This window comes from Hyaena hyaena, unplaced genomic scaffold, assembly GCF_003009895.1.
Source record: "Hyaena hyaena isolate Hyena2069 unplaced genomic scaffold, ASM300989v1 scaffold_110, whole genome shotgun sequence".
Lineage (NCBI taxonomy): Eukaryota > Metazoa > Chordata > Mammalia > Carnivora > Hyaenidae > Hyaena > Hyaena hyaena.
In genome coordinates, this window is record NW_024080742.1 from 230,438 (window position 1) to 252,125 (window position 21,688).

At 54.0% G+C, this 21,688-nt stretch overlaps 1 protein-coding gene across 3 annotated transcripts in view; it reads left to right on the forward strand.

Annotated features, from left to right (window-relative positions):
- Positions 1-21,688, forward strand: part of LOC120234518 (myelin basic protein) — a 114,117-nt gene that overhangs the window by 61,926 nt on the left and 30,503 nt on the right. For all 3 annotated transcript variants that reach the window (XM_039236393.1, XM_039236392.1, XM_039236394.1), the window contains exon 4: positions 15,914-16,350. In XM_039236393.1, coding sequence (XP_039092324.1) covers positions 15,914-16,350 — 437 coding nt within the window. The remainder of the gene's footprint in view (positions 1-15,913; positions 16,351-21,688) is intronic.

Genomic DNA, 21,688 nt, shown 5'->3' on the forward strand with positions numbered 1-21,688 from the left:
TGTGACATGTAACTATCAGTTTTGTATCCTGGGAAGGCCGTACAACTAATTACTCCTCTTAGAGCTGAAAATTAGACTATAGATCACAGGGGTTGATAAACGTTCTCTCTGAGGGGCAGGCAGTGGCTATTTTAGGCCAGATGGTCTCTTTGGTGCTGACTCAACTCTGTCTTTGGAGCATGGAAGCGACCACAGATGGTTTTGTCAGTAGATGAGCATGGCTGTGTTCCAATAAAACTTTATTTATGGACACCGACATTTGAATTTTATATACTTCCGTGTTGCATGAAATACTATTTTTTTCTTTTTAAACTATTTAAGAAAGTAAGAGAAAAAACTGTTGGCTAGCCGGCTGTGCAAGAACAGGAGATGGGCCAGATTCAGTCGTGGGTACAGTTTGCCGACACCTTTTGCGTCATCGATGATGCAGGTGGCCTGCTAACCAGTAAAACCGTGTTGATTTCCACTCAGTACAAGATAGAAATGAAGCACTGTGCCTATTACCAGTCAAGAAGTTTCTCGTGCTTGAAAACTGGTACGTGAGAAGCTAACAGCACACCTACCACACGAAGTAACTGACAAAGGAGTCCTTCATTTGGCGAGGACCATACATACATTCATGCGTGTGTGTGTGTGTGTGTGTGTGTGTGTCCGTGTGTCTGTGCACGCGGCAGTGCAGATCACCCCTACACGGCAGTACTCACTCCGGGCCCCGTGGAGGGGAGCCTGCAGGGAGAGTTGAACAGAGCTGTCCCAGGTTTGGGTCCGTACGTTTGTCTAATTCCCAGGACTAGTCGTGAAGTCGCATGAAAAACCACACCATACAGTAGCAGGAAGCTCAGTTGGCGTTTCTACTCGCCGGGTGCTGGCAGGGAAGACCGCCCGAGCCTGACTGTGTCACCTGTAAATTGGGGCAGTGACGTACGTTCTTTGTGGAGATGTGTCCGAGCGTCTGCCGAGTTTAGAGAGGCTGCCGCGGCGCTGCAAAGCCGTTACTCCAGACTTGCCCTCTGTGCCGTGATCTGCCATCTTGCTCTTTTCCTTTCCGCCGCTGCTGTTCCCGTCCCATCTAAGATTTCTGACACAAGCTCTTAATTCCCATGCAGATGGCATGCAGATTGATCAATTCTTCAGCGTATCTATCTATTGGGTGATTCACTGAATGGCCCTGGTAACGACCGAAGCCATTGTGCACAGGAAGGGGGTGGCCCTGACTGACTGCCCTGAGCCGGCACAAGGGCTCCCCCACCTTGTGAAGTGCCCTGGACGGGCTCCTGGCCCCTGACAGACCCTGAGCCGCCCCCAGGTCTCGATCTCAAGCCTGTCCCGAGTTGGCCGTTTTGAATGTGCGCTGGGCAGCCTGGAGAGGCCCCGTGTCTGGTGGGGTGGCCAGGGGAGGCCCTGTGGCTGGTGGGGTGGCCTGGGGAGGCCCCATGGTTGGTGGGGAAGGTGGCAGCCTGGCTCTGGGCCGTGGAGCACCCACCCACAACATTTCCAGCCCAGCAACTCTGCGCAGTTTCAGGGTGTGATAACACACATCAGATAAGATAGTGGTTTTGCACACGAGCCCGCCATGAGGTCACATGCCCAACTGGGGGTCTCAGACCTGCCCAGAATCACAGCAGGGACAAGGGTAGAAAGGGGTCAAAGGGAAGGAAGTGAGCTGGACGCAGGGTCGGGGCCAGCGGGTGGGCTTGGATGGCGGCCTGCTGCCTTGTGGCTGTGGGACAGTCGTGACCCAGGGGCCAGATGGCTTCTTCCGGGAAAAGGTTACTATCCCCGCGGGGGGCGTCAGCACCAAGCTTGAACGTGACGCCTGCTGAAGTCATGTCTGGGCTCAAGATAAACCAAGACAGGCTTAAAGGTGATGCTCAGGTGCATGATGCCGTTTCCTGTTCTGAGGATCTTTCCACTTTGCTCTACTACTCCCTGTACTGATCGTAGCTCGTCGACGCCTGGGGCCTTATCAGCTCCTTGTTTGTTTGAAGCCAAACTTTGGGAAGAAGGGGAGGCACGTAAAGCTGGAAGGGCCCGGCATTTCCTGTGTGTTGAAGTGCTCACACATTAAAACCGCTGCAGGAATTTAAGCGTGACGCACGGGCCCCGGTTCCAGAACGGGTGGATCTGCATCAGCCCGGCTGGAGTTCGGACCACAGCACGGGTTGGTGCTGAGCGCTTCTGCTGGTTCCGAGGTTCCCTGGGGAGAGGGCAGCCCGGTGCTCGTTCAGTGAGACCCGACCCCCCACCACGAAGGTGGTTCACGGCAATGACACAGATCCTGGGCCAGGCGGGAAAACCGTGGGGAAGGCGGCGCGGGCACCCCCGCTTCCCTGGCCCTGTAGCCCAGGTGGACGCTGCTAAAGGCCCTGATGACCGGGCCATGCACCCCAAATGGGGAGCCTCCATTACAGCCTCTCTGGGCTTATTGGCTCATCCGCTGGAGCAGAGCTTCCCACTCTCCAAGTACCCTGTGCTCAGAAGCCCTGTGACATGCAGGCCGGGGCCCATCCTGGCTTCTGTCAGCCGGCCTGGCCCGGGGCCGGGGAATCTACACTTCTGGCAAGTTCCCGGGTGATGCCCGCACTGCCCGGAAGCCGTCCTGACCCCTCTCTCCTCCCCCGTCCCCAGGGCTTTGCCGTAAGCAGCCCTGACCTTTGTCCTCTAAGCCCCCCGATCTGCACTTTGCTCCAGCCCCAAAGCCTGACCCCAGCCCGGGCCCCATCACCCCTGGATGATGACCCACTGCCTTTCCGCTGCTCCCTGGCTCTGGCTGCTTCCCCAGGGGAACCAGAGGGGCTTTCCAAAAATGTACTTCTGATGACGTTGCTTCCCGGTTGAGAAAGCCTTTCTGTGGCATCTCATGCTTTCAGAATAAAGAACAAAGCACATTCTGTGGCCTTCCACACCCAGCGCACGCTCGATCCACCTGCAGGACCACGTTCTCCGCCAAGTCTAGGCCCCCTCACACCTCCAGCCCTGGTGGCCGGCGCCTTCCCTGCCCGGGCTCCCGCACCCTGGCGCCTGGCCTCTTCCCTGCCCGGGCCCCTGGGCCCTGGTACCTGGCTAACCCTTCCTCACCCACGGCCACGGGGAAGCTTCTCTGACCCCCAGGCCCTCCCACTGACAAGATTCTTTCCTTCGTGTAAAGCTGTATGTATTTATCTGTGAGTTCCATCTCCTAATCTGCGGGCGCAGGGGGGCAGGAGCCCTGTTTGCTTGCCTCCCGCTGCCCCACCCCCAGCAACCAGTAGACATGGAGGCATTTTCTGCTGCTGCACAGCCGGTCACCACACACTAGGCAGCTGAAAACACAACTCGTCCGTGAGCTCCTGGCTCCGGTGAGAAGCCCGGGCACCTCTTCTGGGTCCCCTGCCTGGCACCACACAGGGCAACATCATGGGGTCAGTAGGGTCGGGCACTTGTCTGGAGGCCGGGGCGGGAGGGACATCGACTTCCAGCCTCGTGCAGGTTGTTGGCTGAATTCACTTCTGTGTGGGTTGTTGGGATAAGACCCCCACTTCTCTGAGGGCTGCCTTCTGAGGTCACCCTCTGCTTCCTGTGGCCAATCTCTGGACCCTGCATGTGGACCCTCTGTCTCTGAAGCCAGCAAAGGTACTTCCCACCTTTTGTGGCTCAATCGAGAGTCTCTCTGACCTCTGCTTCCACTACCAGGTGAGGAAAACTCTCTGCCTTCAAAAGGCTCCTGTGGTTGGAGCAAATGGTCCCAGATAATCTCTTTTTCCATGTGACATAATTTAATCACAAAGGACACCTCATCATTTTTATACATTTTTTAGGATTATACAAGGGTGGGAATTATTGGGGGCAATTCTTAGAATTCTGCCTAACATAGGAACAAAATGAGTATTGAGTGGTGGGGGGGATGTATACATGGATGGCTGGACAGATGGGTGGGTAATGGTAAGAGTAGATGGATGGATGGATGGTGGATGGTGGATGGGTGAGTGGGTGGGTGGATGGCTGAGTGGGTGAATGGATGGATGGTGGATGATGGACAGATGGATGGTGGAAGGTGGATGGTGGATGGATGGATGGCGGATGATGGACAGATGGATGGTGGAAGGTGGATGGTGGATGGATGGATGGCGGATGGATGGATAGGTGGATGATGGATGGATGATGGATAGTGGATGGATGGTGGATGGATGGATGGTGGATGGATGGATGGATGGTGAATGGATGGATGGTGGATGGTGGATGGATGGATGGCGGATGGATGGATAGGTGGATGATGGATAGTGGATGGATGGTGGATGGATGGATAGGTGGTATATGGAAAATGCATGGGCTCTTACTGCTGTGTACAAGGTATTCCCAGACTAGTGTTTCAAATACCGTACCAGCCACAGGAACAGAAGCCCCGATTGATGGGTGCTCCGTCTGCATCAGGGCTAAGACACTTCATTATGTGCCCCTCACGAACTTGACGCAGCGGTCCTGTGAGGGCCCCAGAAATTCACTCCACTCTGCAGCCAAGGTGCCAGGATGTGAAGAGATGGACTCACGTGCCCAAGGCCACAGAGTCGGTGGTAGAACCAAAGTCCCCTGGACTTGACTTCAGCCGACCTTTGGTCTCAGGGTCCAGTGCTTGCCGAGCCCCACTGTGTACGATGGACTTGGGGGCGGGACACCTCTTCTAGCTGGCAGCCCGTGGCCTTCCTGGGATGCCCTCTGCCTGCGGAACTCTCCTCACCTCCCCTGGCCTGCTCGTTGCAGGCTCCAAGTGTCACTGGGGATCGACAGGGGCTGCTCATGGCACAGAACCCGTGTGGATGTTAGGATTTTTAAAAAAGCCTCGTATCCTTACACCAGCTGTGTTTGGGAAGCCAGCACCACACTGTACGATGAAGCCGCTCAGGCCGCACTCGGTGTAGACCCCCAGTGGCGCCCGGCCCACCCCCCGCCAGCTGTTCCCTCTGCACTCGGGCTGCCTCTCCTGCGACCCCGGCCCTGCCGTGGGAGGGCTCCAGGGGTGAGCTATTTAGAGCACAGAAAAACTATATGTTCTGGCCGCACAAAGGAGGCATTCGTGCGAGATGGGTGGGTTGATAAGACTCGTTTGTGGGAAAGTTCTCAAGTCTCTCTACCAGCAGCCTGGCGGGCGGCCGCATGCCTCTCATAGAAGCCGCATTTCTACCATAGCACATCCACGGGCCACAACCATGGGCCTTTTTGTTTCCGTCGCCCCCCCCCCCGCTGACCCCAGGCACGGAGAGCCAAGGACAGAGGCATCCCACAAACAAGGAGGGTCCTCTCAGCCCTGGCCTACACTGGCAAATTCCAGGGCCCCACCCACCCAGGGGCCCCCGCGGGCTCCTCTGCCGAGAGGGGCTGGGCCACGGGGACGGCCACGCAGGCACTCACAGAGCCCCTGCTCCCTAAACCGGGTAGTCAGCCACGCTATGGTCGGTCGAGGTCCTGTGCAAGCCTGGTCTGTGGTGTGGCCATCGAAGGCCGCCCCTCGCAGGAAAGGGTCCCCTTCCCCCTGCCTTTATCTCCGGGATGAGAGTTGGCTCGGTCAGAGGCTCTGGCTCCCAGGCCGCGGTCCACACCACAGAGCCAACAGGCCACTGTCTGCCGCCAGCCCCTGGCTTCTCCGTGGGGCCTCTGGGTTTGAGTTTAATCAGAGCCCGGAGGGGCCACATGCTTGGTGCACGCGGTCCCCTGGCCCCCGCCACGATGGTCCACACACGGACGGGGCCTCTCATGTCAGGGACACATCTGCGTGCCCAGTGTTAATGCCACTCAGGAAGGGGGCACTTCTGGCCGGAGGTGGAGGGGGTACATTGCCCCTACCTCTTGGGCCCACCCCCCACCTCAGCTTTTCAGGCCCTAGGCGAGCACGCAGGGGCTCCCCAGTGACTCCGTTCCCTGGAAGGCTGCCTGGCCCTGCTTGGAGGCGGGCAGGGGTGAGGCAGGGCAGCCCGGCCTGCACCTGTTATTCTCAGCATCTGCTTGGAAGCACCTTCCGTTTAACATCGCGTGCCCTTCACACACTGGTGGGTTTTTATTTTTGCACTTGGTTGTAGAGGCTCTGAGGAGCTTTACTTATGCCCCTCTGCTCTCGGAATGCGTCTGTCTTCATCAGTCCTGGTTAGGACTCTGGCAGTGGGACCCTCTGGGGGCCCTGGCCCCCGACACGGAGGCCCCCCACCTCCAGGCCCACATTGGTGAAGCAAAAAAAAATTTTTTTAAACAAGAAACGACAACCAGAAACATCACCCTGTGGAAAAGCAAACCGGAAGTTGTGTTCCAATAATGAATGACTAACTTCATCCTTGGGGTGAAAGTGGAAATCTGGCCTCGGATTCAGCAAAGGGAAGGGTCTCTGCCTCCCGTTTGTACACTGGAATCTGTGCCGGGGGGTGGGAGAGGAGCACGTTCCTGCCGCAGGAGCTGCTGTTCCGAGCGGGTATCAACGGGCAGGCTCAGAGAGGCCGGGCGCGTGAGGCTGGCGGGCCAGCGGGCAGGCTCCTGGGGGCTGCGTGCTCCTCTGCTGAGCTGCTTCCACGAGAGTCCCGAACAGGCAGATCCACACCATCTGCCCACTGTCAGCCGCGAACTGAGAACCAGAATCTAGAAAGACCTGTGGAGGAGAAAGAACGGTGTCTTAGTTCAGTTCCGGGCCCTGTGTTTCCGGATGGTACACGAGGCAGTACCGCCTTCCATCGGTTGTCTGGAACCAGGGTCTTCTGCAAAGGTGCGAAGTAGTAGGTAACCCTCGTGAGCCCCTTACAGCCGTCTCTGTGTCTTAAGACTTTGTTGGCTATGAAGTCACTCATGTGACTTCAGCTCACTGCTCTGAAGGACGTGAACTTGGTGTGTGAATTGGGTGGGCATGCCCTTGCTTGGACGCCAGCTTGCCCCAGTAAGAGAGGACCCGAAATTCAGGTCAGTTGTGGCTCTCTAGATGCACAGGGCCTTTCCTGGTCTCAGGCAGCCCTAACGTACCCCATGGGGAAAAATATGGGGGAAGAAGTGTAAGTTAAAAAAGCATGAGTTTAAAAACAACAAATCAAAGACCCAGTGATTGAAGATTTCCTCCATTGTGTGGATTCCGTAATGATGGGCTTTAATGTACCCTGTGCTGCTGCTGCTTTGAGCTAGAAATGAAGGACCAGCCTGAACAATTATGAGAAATGGGACATGTTGGTGCTTTTAGATACAGGGACCTGTTTGGGGATCATACTTCCTCAGGGGACCATAAGCTAGAAAACCAGATTGCAAATCACTTAGGAGCAAACCGTCCAGCGTACCAGGACAAGGGACTTACAGCGCGTCTGAATTCTGCCATTGTGTGCTTAGATGAAAGTCACCAAGTGTCCCGGCGCCCATGTCCCCATCATTGTGCGGATGCACTCTCCAGCCCGGAAGGTGACTAAGCCCCGTTGAGGACCTCCTGGGCACGGGGGCCCTGCCTTCTCGCAGGTTCCCCAGGGTTGTCCACGGTGCACGATAAAGGACTGGGCGGCAGGTGCCGCTGGCCACTCGGGGGCCTTGCGACTGCTGTCTGGGCATCTGGGAACGTGCATTTTTGGCTGCTCCTATTTTCTTTATGAATCTCCCCACTTCGTTAGTCGTCTGCACCGTGGGCCTCATGGCAGCTGTGGAGGAGAGACTCCGTGTGGGCTCCCGTGGGACCTCCGGGTCCTGTCTGAGGCCCCCACAAGGAGGTGGGGGGATGGGAAGCTGGGATCCCATTTTTTTCAGCCAAGAAAATCCTGGGTCCTTGGGTGAGAACCGCTGTGATGGAGGACAGACTCATCAGATCAGTGCAGCTGGGAGTCTGTGGTTATTGGGTAACTCGCGGGAGCTTCAAGCCCCTCAGACAAGCCTGACCTGTACTCTGTGCTGTAGACCCGACTGGATCTCCCCACAGGAAAGATGCTTTTTCTTTTTTTAAGTTTATTTATTTATTTTGAGAGAGACAGAGACAGTATGAGCAGAGGAGGGGCAGAGACAGGGGGAGAGAGAGGGAACCCCAAGCAGGCTCCTCACTGCCAGCGCAGAGCCTGATGTGGGGCTCAAACTCATAAACTTCGAGATCATGACCTGAGCCAAAACCAAGAGTTGGTCACTTAATGACCTGAGTCCACCGGGCGCCCCAGGCAGGTGCTTTTAATCCAAGGTAAGAAGATGCGTGAAATCAGTTAAGTCAGATCCCTCAAAATGAATAAACAAATTTTATTTTCTGTCCAAACATTTGATGGATGTCATGTAGAAAAAGTACAGGTGGAGAGGCGGCTCACAGACTCCTCTGGGCGTGGGGGGTGGGGTGGGGGTTGTAGCACTTTTCCAGCGTGCACGCCCTGTGGCTTGTGGGGTTTGGGAGGTTTGCCACGAGCAAGAGAGTTGGATCTGAATTTCAGGTCTGGTGCAGACCCCGCCTTCCTAATGCCCTCCCAGCCTTGACCTCTCCAGGAGGCCACTCACCCACCGGGGCTGGACATCAAAGCTCCGCCTGGGGTGGGCCTGGGGACCCTGTGGGTGGTGGCAGCTCCTCAGGTGGAGCCTCAAAAAATGGCCCAAATGCATTCCACGGGCCTCTGTTCTGAGATGACTCCTTTCCTGGTCTTTCGCTACCCCATCTCCTCTCTTCCATCTGTAAGGCTGTGAGCTGGGCTGGGCTGGTTGTGAGTTTTCTCCGATCGATCCAGCGCTAGCCAACCAGCCGCTCCATGCAGCCCACCCCGGCTGCTCACTGTTCCACTGGCCTTGTGACGCCTGGACACCCTTGGTGGAGATGGGGGTGCACATAAGTATAGTGCGCCAACAGTGATGATTTGGGGGGGATGAGTCTTAGGGCACATTTTTTAGTTCAGTATTGGCAAAACCGCTCATTAGCTGAGTGATGATCATATTTCATCATTCGCGTTTCACTGATCAGCCACGATGATGAAATTTCATGAAGCCACCCTCCTGGAATCATGGTTAGACCATCCCGAGGGGCTGTATTTCGAGGTCTCTATTCACTGCAGCGGAAAGAACACTGTCACTTGCATCTTCTCGATAGAAATGTATTCTTTTAGTTGAATTTCACAGAGCGATGTGGATTCGCAGAGATGATTTCCATATAACGTTTGATTCCCGTGTGGTGAGCGACGCTGTTCTTCATGGTGACCTCCAAGCCTCTGCCATTTAGAGAGAGGCACAGACCCGGAGGGGACGCCGGGGCCATGTCCACACTGACCTCAGCCCCACAGACTCAGCACGCCGTGGGTGCGGCTTCTCAAGTCCACCCAAAGGGGCGAAAAGTGCTGAGTCCCACCCAACGATGGCAGGAACGGGCCCAAGACACATAGCAGGCCCTGGACACTCAGCGTCTTCCAGACTAAGCTCTCGTCACAGTGACGCAGTCTGTGAGCGAAGGTGGGGGGAGGTGCCGCCGAGGGTGCACGGTGCCATCGTCACACGATGAGCAGCGCTACCTATAGAATGCCTAAGTGGCCATTCCACCCGACCTCTTAGAGAAACAGAATGGAGCCCATCCTGCACATCCTGACTTAGCAGGTCTGGGCTGTGCCTGGATGCTTGTATCTACCCTCATGTGCGCACACAGAGGGGGTTGATGGGACTTATCCATGAGCCAGGAAGTCCACGGAGGCAGTGGAGTAGAGCAAGCGAGGTGCGCTCTATGTCAATGCAGTGACACTTCCATTCGGGACAGTATGACTTTGTCCTCACAGTTTTAATTTTTTTTTAATGTTTTATTTATTTCTGAGAGAGAGAGAGAATGAGTGCATGAGCAGGGAAGGGTCAGAGAAAGGAGACACAGAATCCGAAGCAGGCTCCAGGCTTTGAGCTGTCAGCACAGAGCCCGATGCGGGGCGTGAACCCATGAACCATGAGATCATGACCTGAGCGGAAGTCAGATGCTCAACCGACTGAGCCACCCAGGCGCCCCCTCACAGTTTTATCTGAACCCATCTTACGTATCCTGGGTGTATGTCCTGCTCTGGTCACCGTGAGTGAGGGGGCGCTTTCTAGACCAGCGTAGGGCTCTTGCCCCCTCTGTGCTTCTGAACTCTTCTGGGCGACTCCTCATAGCCAGAGTGGCGTTCAGTTTTCAGGACTCCTGAACCCTGTCTGGTTTCACAGTCATTCCCGTAACCTGCCAAGGACAGCCCGTGCTGTGAGTTGTGAGTAGCGGGCTCAGGTGAGCAAGGGACGTGCAGGGAGGCGGCCCCACGTACGCCTGCTCAGCGCCCATTGCCGAGGATGTACTGAGCCTGTGGGGAGCATCCAGGGCTCCTGTTTGCAGGTGAGGGGCTGGCTGAGCTCCGCGCTGAGGACAGGTGGCCTTCTGTGGGTCCCTCTCTGCCCAGCAGCCGTGACCCACATTGGCTCAGCCATCAAGTGTCTGCCATTAAATTCTCCCTGTAGAGCCAAGAGCCCAGCTGAGGTTAAGGCCCATCGGGGCAGGAGGAGACGCGGATCAAGGCCCCAGAGCCGCAGCAGGCAGATCGTAGGCCTGGAATTCACACCACGTCACCCAGCGATTCCTACCTAGCTTTGCTACACCTCTGTTTCCTCATGTGAACACAAGGGCTCCTAAAACTACCTGCTTGTTAGGGTTGTTGACGATGCGTATGAGACACCCGGCAGGCGGCCAGTGAAGGCCTCCTGTCCAGGGCTCTCTGGGGCCAGCCCTTCACAGGAGCAGCGGCCCCAGGTGAAAACTCAGTTCGCCAAATCCTAGCATGTGCTGCAGAAAGGGGCCTGATGGCAGTTAAGGCAAGAACGTAGCTGTGTTGTCCACTTCATAACCACAGACACCCAGTTCGGCGACCTGCCTGGGGCCATCGTCCAGTCGAAGCTGTTGAGGCTGGTCTCCAGGGTCCTTCTCTGCTGTCCCCATGCTCGGTGCAGTCCAGCAGCCCACCCGGCTCGTCAGGAGCATCCCACTCTACGGACCGTGGACACCATGAGGAACCATGCCTGATGCACGAACTCAGACTGGGAGTTTAGGGAAGAACAGAGGAGGGAGACTACATTCTTTATGCTGGCGCTTCAGAGCCATGCTGACGGGTTAAACATAGAATATTACAAAACCTCGGCATGGCCAGAAAGAATTAGGGGATACAACTGAAGTTCATTTTTTTATGGAAGAGTATGGTTTATTTTTATTTTTATTTTTTTATAGTTTGTTGCCAAGTTGGCTTCCATATAACACCCAGTGCTCATCCCAAGTGCCCTCCTCCATGCACATCACCCCCCTTCTCCTCCCCCCCATCAGCCCTCAGTTTGTTCTAAGTATTTAAGAGTCTCTCATGGTTTGCCTCCCTCCCTGTCCCCAACTATTTTTCCCCTTCCCCTCCCACATGGTCTTCTGTTAAGTTTCTCAGGTTACACATATGAGTGAAAACATATGGTATCTGTCCTTCTCTGCCTGACTTATTTCATTTAGCATAACACCCTCGAGTTCCATCCATGTTGCTACACGTGGCCAGATTTCATTCCTTCTCATTGCCATGGAGTATTCCATCGTGTAGATGAACCACATCTTCTTGATCCATTTGTCTGCTGATGGACACTTAGGTTCTTTCCATGTTTTAGCTATTGTGGAGAGTGCTGCTATGAACATTGGGGTCCATGTGCCCCTAGGCATCAGCACTCCTGAGTCCCTTGGGTAAATTCCTAGCAGTGCTATTGCTGGGTCATAGGGGAGTTCTAATGTTAATTTTTTGAGGAGCCTCCATACTGAAACTCGTTTCTAAGCCAGAGCTTAGACCCTGGTGCAGAGCCTTTCAGGTCTGAAGGGAAATTTTCACTTACAAATAAGTATATAAAAAATAGTTTAACCACAGCAATGCCAGTAGCAAAGTCCTTCTAGCAAAGAAGAGGTGGGGGCCTGACTTGTGTTCTTTGCTGTGGGAGGAGCGGCCCAGCTCACGCCAGCATGGCTGTAGGCCACACGCCGCACAGGATGCCAGGCCCCCTCAGACACACCGCCCACCTGCAGAGCAGAGATCGGAAACGCTTCCCAGGAAGCAGACGCACTCGCTCCATGGCGCTGGCCACAGTGAAGCTGTGTTCCCAGAAGGGCAGTCCAGTGGCCCGGCGCAGGCCTCCGCGGGGAAAGGCAGGCAGTGAGGACAGCAGAAGAGGCCCAAGGACAATACACGAGTGGGGCACACGTGTGGGACGTGTGGGAGAGCCGGCGGACGAGCGGGCGGGCAAGCCTGTCTCGGTGCCCGTGACAGTGGGGGACAAGCAAGGTCATGTGCTGTGAAACCTTGTATGGGGCCTTCCAGCAGCCCTGGGTCCAGTGGGATCCCACGAGAGAAGCCCACGGCCCACCCCAGCATAAAGTGGCACCAAAAAAAAAAAAAAAAAAAAGGAAAAAGAAACAGAAAAGAGAAGGTAGTTGCAGTGAGTGAAGGAAGTCACCCGGGGGTCGGGATTGAGGCCGCCCCGCCTGGGAAGGAGCCACGCGGGCATCGCAGGCCACTGCGGCCCCCGGCGGGAGGCTTGCTCCGGTTATGACCTGAGTTCTTTTCAACAGTGGACACCGCCTCCCCCTCCCCCACCCCCACCATTCGGTGTGTGTCTCTGATTCCAGAAACCACTCTCGAGGGAGTGACGTCTCTGTTCCTCAGAGACATTCCAGGAAGCCGTTCTGTGATTTTAGCAGCATCGCTTTCAACAGTCCAATACAGGGGCGCCTGGCGGGCTCAGTCGGTTAAGATCATGACCGACTTCGGCTCAGGTCATGTTCTCGTGGTTCGTGGGTTCGAGCCCCGCGTCGGGCTCTGTGCTGACAACTAGCTCAGAGCCTGGAGCCTGCTTTGGAATCTGTGTCTCCCTCTCTCTCTGACCCTCCCGCTGTCTCTCTCTCTCTCTCTCTCTCTCTCTCTCTCTGTCTCTCTCTCTCTCTCTCAGAAATAAATAAAACATTAAAAAAAATTAAAACAAAAAAAAATCCAATACATTTCTCCCCAAAGCTTTCTGGGGGTCATTCTAGCAACTAGATGAGGTGGGCTTTAAAAAAAAAAAAAGTTTTATCGCAAATTCCTGTAGAACTTGAATAACAATAGAGCCTTATAAGTGCACTTCTGGTAGAATCAGATCCATGCCTCGCAAATTGTGCCCTAACGCTATGCTCCGTGATTATAGTCTCAACAAAAAGTCTACATTGGGCTGTAATCTGCTGAAAGCTGATATTAACTGACAAGTTAAAACTGCATTTGTCCACACCAAAAATGCTGCACATCACAGATTTCAGCCTCTCCCCAAGCCCCTTGTGCGCTCAGAGAAGCCACCTTCAGGACACGAACGCCTTCTCTGTGCCCTCACAAACAGCCGTATTCAGGAACACAAGGCCCAACTGTTGTACAAATATTAGTATTCAGAGGCGCTTGTGTTTTGTTAATGCGTTTAATTATGTACAATATAGCTTTTGTTTCTCTTCCACATTTGCATTAATTTATATTAGCCACAGAATATAAAGCACAGCTAGAAAATCAGACTCTATTTCTGTGGCAACCTATAAATTAGCATCCCATCCCTGCAAAAATGTACAGCTTGGTGCGGCCATAGTATTCTTTACATTGCTTTTTCCTGTTGCTACCACACAGCGAGCCATTTAGTGCCTACACTGTAAATACTTGCGTTCTTACCTGGTTGAATTTGGTCAGTGGTCCTAAGAGACGTGCCATACTCTAAGGGACATATTTCTGAGGCATTTGGGCACAGCTGACCCTGTGTGCTGCCTCTTAGGAGCCTGGAGAAGGTCACGGTGATCCCAGGATCCAGGCTCTGCCTTGTACTGTGTCTCAGGCAAACGCTGAGCCCGGATGTGGGGAGTGAGGCTCTATTTTGGAAATACAGGTCAAGGTACGCTCTGTGCAATAAGCATCATTCATGGGACAGTCGCCTGACTACTGTGATTTTGCTGAAAGAGAGTGGAGTCATTTGCCTTTTATTTGTGATGTGTTTGTGGAAGTCTGTGTTGTGTAGATACACAAACAGCCTCTACAACACAAGGAAAAGGCCCCAGCTGCCACCTCCGGGCTCTTCCCAGCCGCCGCCTCGTGCCTCCGTGGCCTCCCCTCCACCTCTCCCGTGGGCGGCAGCCCCTCCCTCCTGTGCACCTGCAGACCCAGCCCCTTCTCCCTGCCGACTGCGCCTGGGGTGGCCTCCACTCTGCGGAGGCACCCCCACTGGGCCCACCCATTCCATCCCTCGAGGGGCCTCCCCGAAGCCCCTGGTCCTGCTCTGTGGTCTTCGAATCATTAGCTGACATGAAACTGTACATTGTGGCTGGGTGGTTTCAAACAACAGGAATTTCCGTTCGCACCTTCTGGAGGCCAGATCCGAAATCAGCGTGTCCGCGGGGCTGTGCTGTGGCTGCCGGCTCGGGGGAGGGTGGGCGCCACGTCTCTCACCTGCCTGCCGGTGCTCCCACATCACTCGGGCCCCTGCCTCCACCGCCACATGGCCTCTTCTTCCCCGTGTATCTGTGTCTGGATCCAAAGCCCCCTCATCCTGTAAGGACAACCTGTCATTGGTCAAGCCCATCCTCGTCCACTATGGACTCATCTTACCTTGGTGTCTATGAATGACCCTTTTTCTAAATAAGTTCACTTTCACAGCTACTGGGGATTAGGATGGGGACCTGCCATTTTGGGGGGCCCGCTATTCAATTCATGACAGTCATTTTCATCCGTGTTCCTGAGAAAAGGACCAGATGTTCATCACTACAAGCCAGTCATCTAGCCCCGCACACTCCACTTACTAGGTCCTCAGGAAATAATAGGTGGGTGGCTGGGTGGGTGGATGGGTGGATGATGGGTGGGTGGGTGACTGGGTGGGCAGGTGGGTGGGTGAGTGACTGGATGGACAGGGGGACAGGTGAGTGACTTTGTGGGTGGCTGGTGGGTGGATGGATGGGGGAGTGACTGGGTGGGTGGATGGGTAGACGGATGAGCAAGTGGGTGGATGGACAGGTGGGTGGGTGAGTACCTGGATGGGTGGTGGGTAGCTGGGTAGATGGGTGGATCTGTGGATGGCCTGGCGTATGGATAGAGAGGTACGTGGTCAAACAGATGATGGAGGCTGCTGTTGGGTAATGACCGTGAACAGATTCGTGGGTGGTTGAAGGATGGAGAGTAGTATAAGAAAGTGTGAGGAAACCCACAATTTCTGTGGATAGGTAACCAAAGGTGGCGTGGGCTGCAGTGGATGTGCACTAAGCCTCACCTGTAACTTGAGAGGAAAATGGATGTGCTGCCTTTCCTGAAGGAAATGCTGTAGATGCAGTGTGCACAAAGCTACGAGATGGTGGGATCCCACGTGAACTACACCATTGCCTTTTCGAACTTTGTAATCGAGCCCCTTACAGAAGAGAAGCCAGATGAAAATGTCCTGAATAAGCAGTTCCGCAGTGCACCAGGCCTCTTGTGGAATCTGGAAACTAAAGAATTCTAAATGCCCCACTTCTTTAAGGCATGAATTGCAAAAACGTGTGGGAAGCTCCACTTTTATCAAGAATGCTAAAAATACCTTCGGTCAAATAAATGCTCCCAAACACGTTAGCTTAGGCACCAGTGGAATTTTCAAGACTAAAGGTCCCCAAAGGTCCCTGCGGTGCTGGCCTCTCCAGACGCAGCAAGGCAGCACCCAGGGGTGATGGGCCACTTCGGCAGGAGGCCGGGGCACATTGCGTCTATGACGCCGCATCTCCAGTAAGCGAGGCAGGGCCCGGGGTCTGAGAACTGCAGGTGGGGCGCCCGGTCCCGGCTGGGTCCTGCCAGAGCGATCTGCCACGTAGCTCAACGTGGGACTGGTAGGCTCTGGTCGGACACAAGCAGGTCACTAGCCCTGGAAGAAAGCGCCATTGTCCCCCGCTCCGCTTTGCACGGCCGTGTTCATATCTCACTGTTGTTTGCAGGAGAGGCAGATGTGGAGCAGAACAATGGGGCCCCCTCTCAGGGCACGGCGGTGACAGACTCCAAGCGCACAGCGGACCCGAAGAATGCCTGGCAGGACGCCAACCCAGCTGACCCGGGCGGCCGCCCCCACTTGATCCGCCTCTTTTCCCGAGATGCCCCCGGGAGGGAGGACAACACCTTCAAAGACAGGCCCTCGGAGTCAGACGAGCTCCAGACCATCCCAGAGGACGGCGCGGCCACTCCCGAGGGCCTGCATGTGATGGCATCACAGAAACGACCCTCCCAGCGGCACGGCTCCAAGTACCTGGCGTCCGCGAGCGCCATGGAACACGCCAGGCACGGCTTCCTCCCGAGACACAGGGACACGGGCATCCTTGACTCCCTCGGGCGCTTCTTTGGCGGTGACAGGGGTGTGCCCAAGCGGGGCTCAGGCAAGGTGAGCTCTGAGGAGTGACGGGGGCGCACAGCACGTGTGTCCGCTGTAGTTGACAAGGAAAAGAAAGGAGAGCGCGCAGGTGAGCTAAGCCGCAGGGGACACGCCGGCGCAGCCCCTCCGCTGTCCACCTGCTGGACGTGCTCCACGGCCGTGGGGGGGCCTGGGGTGCCGCTTGCCCCGTTTCTGCAGAACTCAGCCTCTTCCCCTCCTCCCAAGCGATGCCACCAGGACGTGGCTCTGAATGGTGCACGTCTAGGGTGCCCCGGTGTGGGCACTGCCAAAGGCACCCCGTTCTCGGCTCTATGATGGTTCACGCTTGGGGGCTTAGCGGCTGCTTTGGCTCTGTGCCCATGCTTTCGGGTTTGGCGTCAGGTTGTGCCCATTTTCCTCGGCGTCCGCGCTGCTAGCTTCGTGTTGTCTTGCAACAATAATGCGATTCAGGACTTGGGAACAAACCCGAGATTTAAATTCGCCTTGAGCAGATCTTGTCCTTTGTCTGAGTTACTTGGGGGCTGGGGGTGGAGGGGTAATTGAGTGTGCCTGTGAATCAGCTGTATTATTTTGTTATTCCATTAACCCGAATCTAGAGTCTGTGAAGTTTCATTATTTAAATGTTCTGTAGATGAAAATTGTATCCCATCATGCTCTGGTGTCCAGCAGGGGCTTTTGGAGCAGACTGTCTGTCCCTGGTCGTCTGCGCTGAAGATTCATCCAAGAGCTAAATCCCGAATGGCTTTCCCATAGCAGACACATAGCACATCACATGCCTTTTAGGGTGGCGCCCAGCTGGGCCATTTCGGAAGGAGAGGGTGTTTTGGAAGAAGCCCGGGTGCACAGGCCGGGCGCACAGAACCCACACACTATAGGTCTTGCTCTGGCTGAGTACTGTTCTTATTCTGAATTCAGCCTCGGGAATGTCAAGAGGCTGTTGGGTAAAGAGTAGAGCAAGGGACCCTGACCTGCGGTTTCTAAAGGAGCTTCTAAAATTTGCTTTCGTCTTCAACTACAATTTTTAAAATTACTGATGATTGTGGAATGGGCAAATATGGACTGCAAAGTTGGTTCTGCTGCGTGCGGGAATTACCGCCTGCGAGGTCCCGGGCACTGCTAAGGTCTCTGTCTCTAGCATCTGTCACCGCTCACGTGATGCTTATCTTGACTTCTTGTGACTAACACTCAGTATATCTTAAGTGCTGGTGGAGTTAGTCTTCTGCCTGGGTCCTTTGGTGTCTGTGTTTGGAGATGTGCGTCACCCTAAAATATGGTCCCCTGATCTGCTTTGAATGCTGGTTTCAGTGCGAGGTGCTTTTGAGCACAGCTGTCAGACCACACCAGGCTCTGGCTGCCTACTGAAGCCTTGCTCTCATGCTAAGCACCCCATATGCATGCAGCCGCCCCGAAAACATAGCTTCTCTGCTTAACTCAAGGAGCAGGAAAAAATATATATGAAATGTGCAGAAAAGATTAAATAGCTGCATAGCATATATTATAAAACAAGCTTCATTTCAGTAGTAATGGCTTAAATGAAAATAAAATTGTGAATGCACTTGTATCAACCATTGTGACTTTATTTCAGAACGATGTCTACGTACATATATATGTACATGCATACATGTTTTTCTTCCTTTATATAAAATCAAAAACTTTATTGCTTTAAGGCTTTCATATCTTTAATACTTTCAAAGACTCATCTCAGAAGTAGGCATCGACTTTGCAAAATAGGGTTGCTAGATTATCAAGGAGCCAGAGAAATCGAAGTATTTCCATAGGATTTAACAAAATAAAACCAATGTTTAAATAATGGTGTTAGAATTTCTGAAGTGTCAGCTCTGTTCACTACTGAGTGTTGAATAAAGAAAGAAAGTTTAAAAATGAACAGCCTTGCCTTTTGATGCCAGCGAAACAAATTGGAGTTTGTATGTGTACTCATGTCCGTGCTTACTCGACACGGCCCGGAAAGCACTGTCTGTCCAGCACCCCGCTTTTATTGTGGACTCTGTTTGCTTTTAAACACTGCAGATGTGAGCTTAATACAGCCCACCCAGGCATCCCCCCCCCCGCCCCACCACGATGGCCCTAGGATTCTGGGGTACTTACTGGTCTGGGCTACCAAAGGGTCCTGTTTTGGTTTTGGTTTTATTCTTGCTTTGCCCTGTGTATAAATCAGGAGAACCCTCACTTTATTGAAAGGCCTTTGGGTTGAAGCTTGAGCAAAGGAGAGAATCCAAAGGCACGATTATCATGAATAGAAGCCCATTGCAGGCTTCCACCATCTGTCATTGCCAGGGTCATTGTCTAAGGTGCATAGTGCACTTAGACCCCCCGCCCTGAGTGGCAGCCTGCTCCCACTGGTATGGGTTTGGGGGGGAAGCAGTTACTCTGCTTATCTGTCCAGAGTAAGTTTTTCATGGTACAGTTGTGCAAGACCGAATGCATGGCCCCTGGGAAGGGGGCGGTTACTCCCTGGCCCTCCTGGTGCCCCTTTCCCCCACTGAGGCCACATGAGGCTCCTGCCCCCCCCAGTCCTCGGAATGCACTGGCAACACCCACCCTTGGCTGGCCGGGGCGTTGACCTTCAGGGAAAGTGCATTACAAATTCCTAGAGGAGGCATATTCTTTTGAGAGCCACAGATGAAAAGTGTATTTATTCATGGGGAACATGTCCCTTTGTTGTAGGAGGAAAGAAGGACCGTGTTGTTGTCCTTAAATGACAGGTTTCCCGATGCCCCAGCGCGTGGGGCCTTGGGAGGAGCGGGCAGGCATGTAGGGCCAAGTTCAAGACGCATGTGGTCCTTGTGAGAAAGGCGGCTCTTGGAGCTGCCCACCCCCGCCCCAGCGTCCCCACCCCATGTCAGACCTCACGTGCCCACACAAGGGCTGCGGTCACTCAGGCCTTGACCATTAGCTTTGGAAAGTGTCCTTGTTCCTTTGTATCCCAGAGTAGGGAGGTCTGATGAAATATCTAAGCTGGACACGGTGACATAACACCTGGGCGATTCCCAAGTAAGAACGCAGCAAGAACATGCCCATCTCGGTGTCTCCATACTGGTGTATTTTAAGAATTTTTTAAAGTCGGTCCTACACTGATGATTTTACCTTTCTGCATTCACTTTGCAGTCAAGTCTCCATCTGTAACTGCCAACCCCAGCCTTCCGTCGTTCAGCACTCAGTATTATGTGTAAGCTTCTAATTTTGATTGTACAGGAAGAAAACCGTTGGTCACTTACCGCTGATCAATCACCATTTCCTGGTTGCTGCATTTTAATTTCATTTAACACATTTTTGTTAATTGGTTAGCTTAATTCTTCATTGCTCATGTGATATCCAAGTTCTGTAGGTATGTTCTGTACCCTTGTGGTAGTGTGGTGTTCAGAGGCAGCAGGAGGGATGTGGTAGGATGCGTGTGTCAGGCCCTCCCGGCCACGTGGCACCTTCCCCCAGTCCACGGCCAGTGGTGTTCACAGGCAGGACCCAAGTGAGGACAGCGGGCGCCTTGCCGCGTCCTCTGTACAAGCCACATGTCTGTTCGCTATGCCGATGTGTCCACTGCTCACTATCTTTTGGTGACTGTATGACAGTTTGATTTTGTGATGAACTTTTGTTTTATATATATTTCTTCATTTGATGCATTCATTAAACATTTTAACAGACCAACGGTGGTGTACTAATTACATGTGGATTTTTTAAGCTGCCCCTTTTGGGTCCTTCCCTCCCCCACTCCATGCATCACTGGGATGTTTGTGGCTTTCTGACAGGTGAGTGTGTGGGCCACGTGCCTGCCGCCTGTGCTTACCCAGGTCTCTTCCTCACTCGTGTGCTTTTGCACAGAAGTTTGTTGATTCTTTTCTCCCCACAGACAGGCAGCTACGTGTCCTGGTCTCTCTATTGTGGCTGCTCTCGTTCCACTCAATGTGTTCAGTGTGTCCCTGGGTGCGCCGTCCTGCACTGGCAGGTGGTCATGGGCATTGAGTAGACTCTAATCCCCTCTGTGTGTGTGGGACACAGTCCCCAGGGAAGCACTTCCTGAGCAATTGTGTGCCCTGCTGAGGGTGCGCCCGCGGGGGTCCCAGGAACCCCAGGCCATCTGGCGGGGGTGCAGGGGTTTTCTTCCCAAGGATGTCCGTGAGCACAAAGGTCATGGGTAAGGTTGGGTCATGGATGAACTAGGAACAAAAGCAAAGACATGATTAATTTGGATGCAAGCACTTCCACAACAACATTTGCCCGGGGAAATTTGCCCAATGCTCACCTCCTCTGATGTCCATCTCGGTTTATGGCGTCTGTTGATTTTCCTTGGGTAAAAAGTCAGCCATCTGGTGCAGGAATTGCTGACTGGCTGATGTCAAGCTCGGCCAGGCATCTCAGGGGATATATCCCAGGAGGGAAACCCACTCTCTAGGGATCCTGTGAGCGTTTAGCAACTGTGGAATCCCTAATCTAACTCTGGCTCACGTATCAGGTGTTTCTCCACGTGTCTACATCACACTCTTAGCTGCTCTGCAAACATCCTCTGCTTCCTAAGAGATAGTCTGATGGGCGGGGGTGGGGAGAGTCACAGGAACGAGGGCTTCCCTCGGGGGCCCTTCTTGCCTTTGTCCCCACGGACCTGCAGGCCACACCCCTGCCTGCACCTGCATGGAGGCACCCCCTCCCACCAGGAAGCCGTGTTCCCCTCCTGTGTGTGCTGGGAGGGGGAGGCGCCTCTCCTGAAAACGAGGCATGTCCCGGCCACCCAGCCTCCCTGCCCCAAGCTGCTGTGTGGCCAGCCGCCTATGGAGGCAGCTGACACGGATCCCCAGAGTCCCCTGAAACAGCTCGAGGAGCTGAGCCCCTTCTGTAAGAAGGGACATTGTCTTAAACAGGGGAAACAAACTAGAGAATTCTTTGCCTTTTGGCCAAGGGTGTAATACGGACTTGCCTCTCTGCCACCATTGGAGGCGCATCACGCCCTGTGGGGACAGCCAGCCCTCATCAAGGCAAAAGCCACCGCAGGCTCATCCACCAAGAAGTACTTGAACACAAGTACTCAATTGTCGTACTCTTTTAAGTGCTCGGTACTGTGAACTAAACTCACCAGTACTTATTGCCAGAACAGAAAGACCCCCTCTCGAGGGGGAGGGTCAGTTGTGGGATGTAGAGCTGGGAACAGACTTGCCCCAGATTGGCCCCTGGAAACCCTGGGTGCTCCCTCTGCAATAATATTTCTAGATCGTCCTAACACTCTCACATGTCATAACCACCGATCATTTCCACACATAACCAGCTGGTAACCTGTTTTTAAAAAATTCATTTCATCTGTAGCCAACCTGAGACATCTCTTGAAACCTATTACACTGAT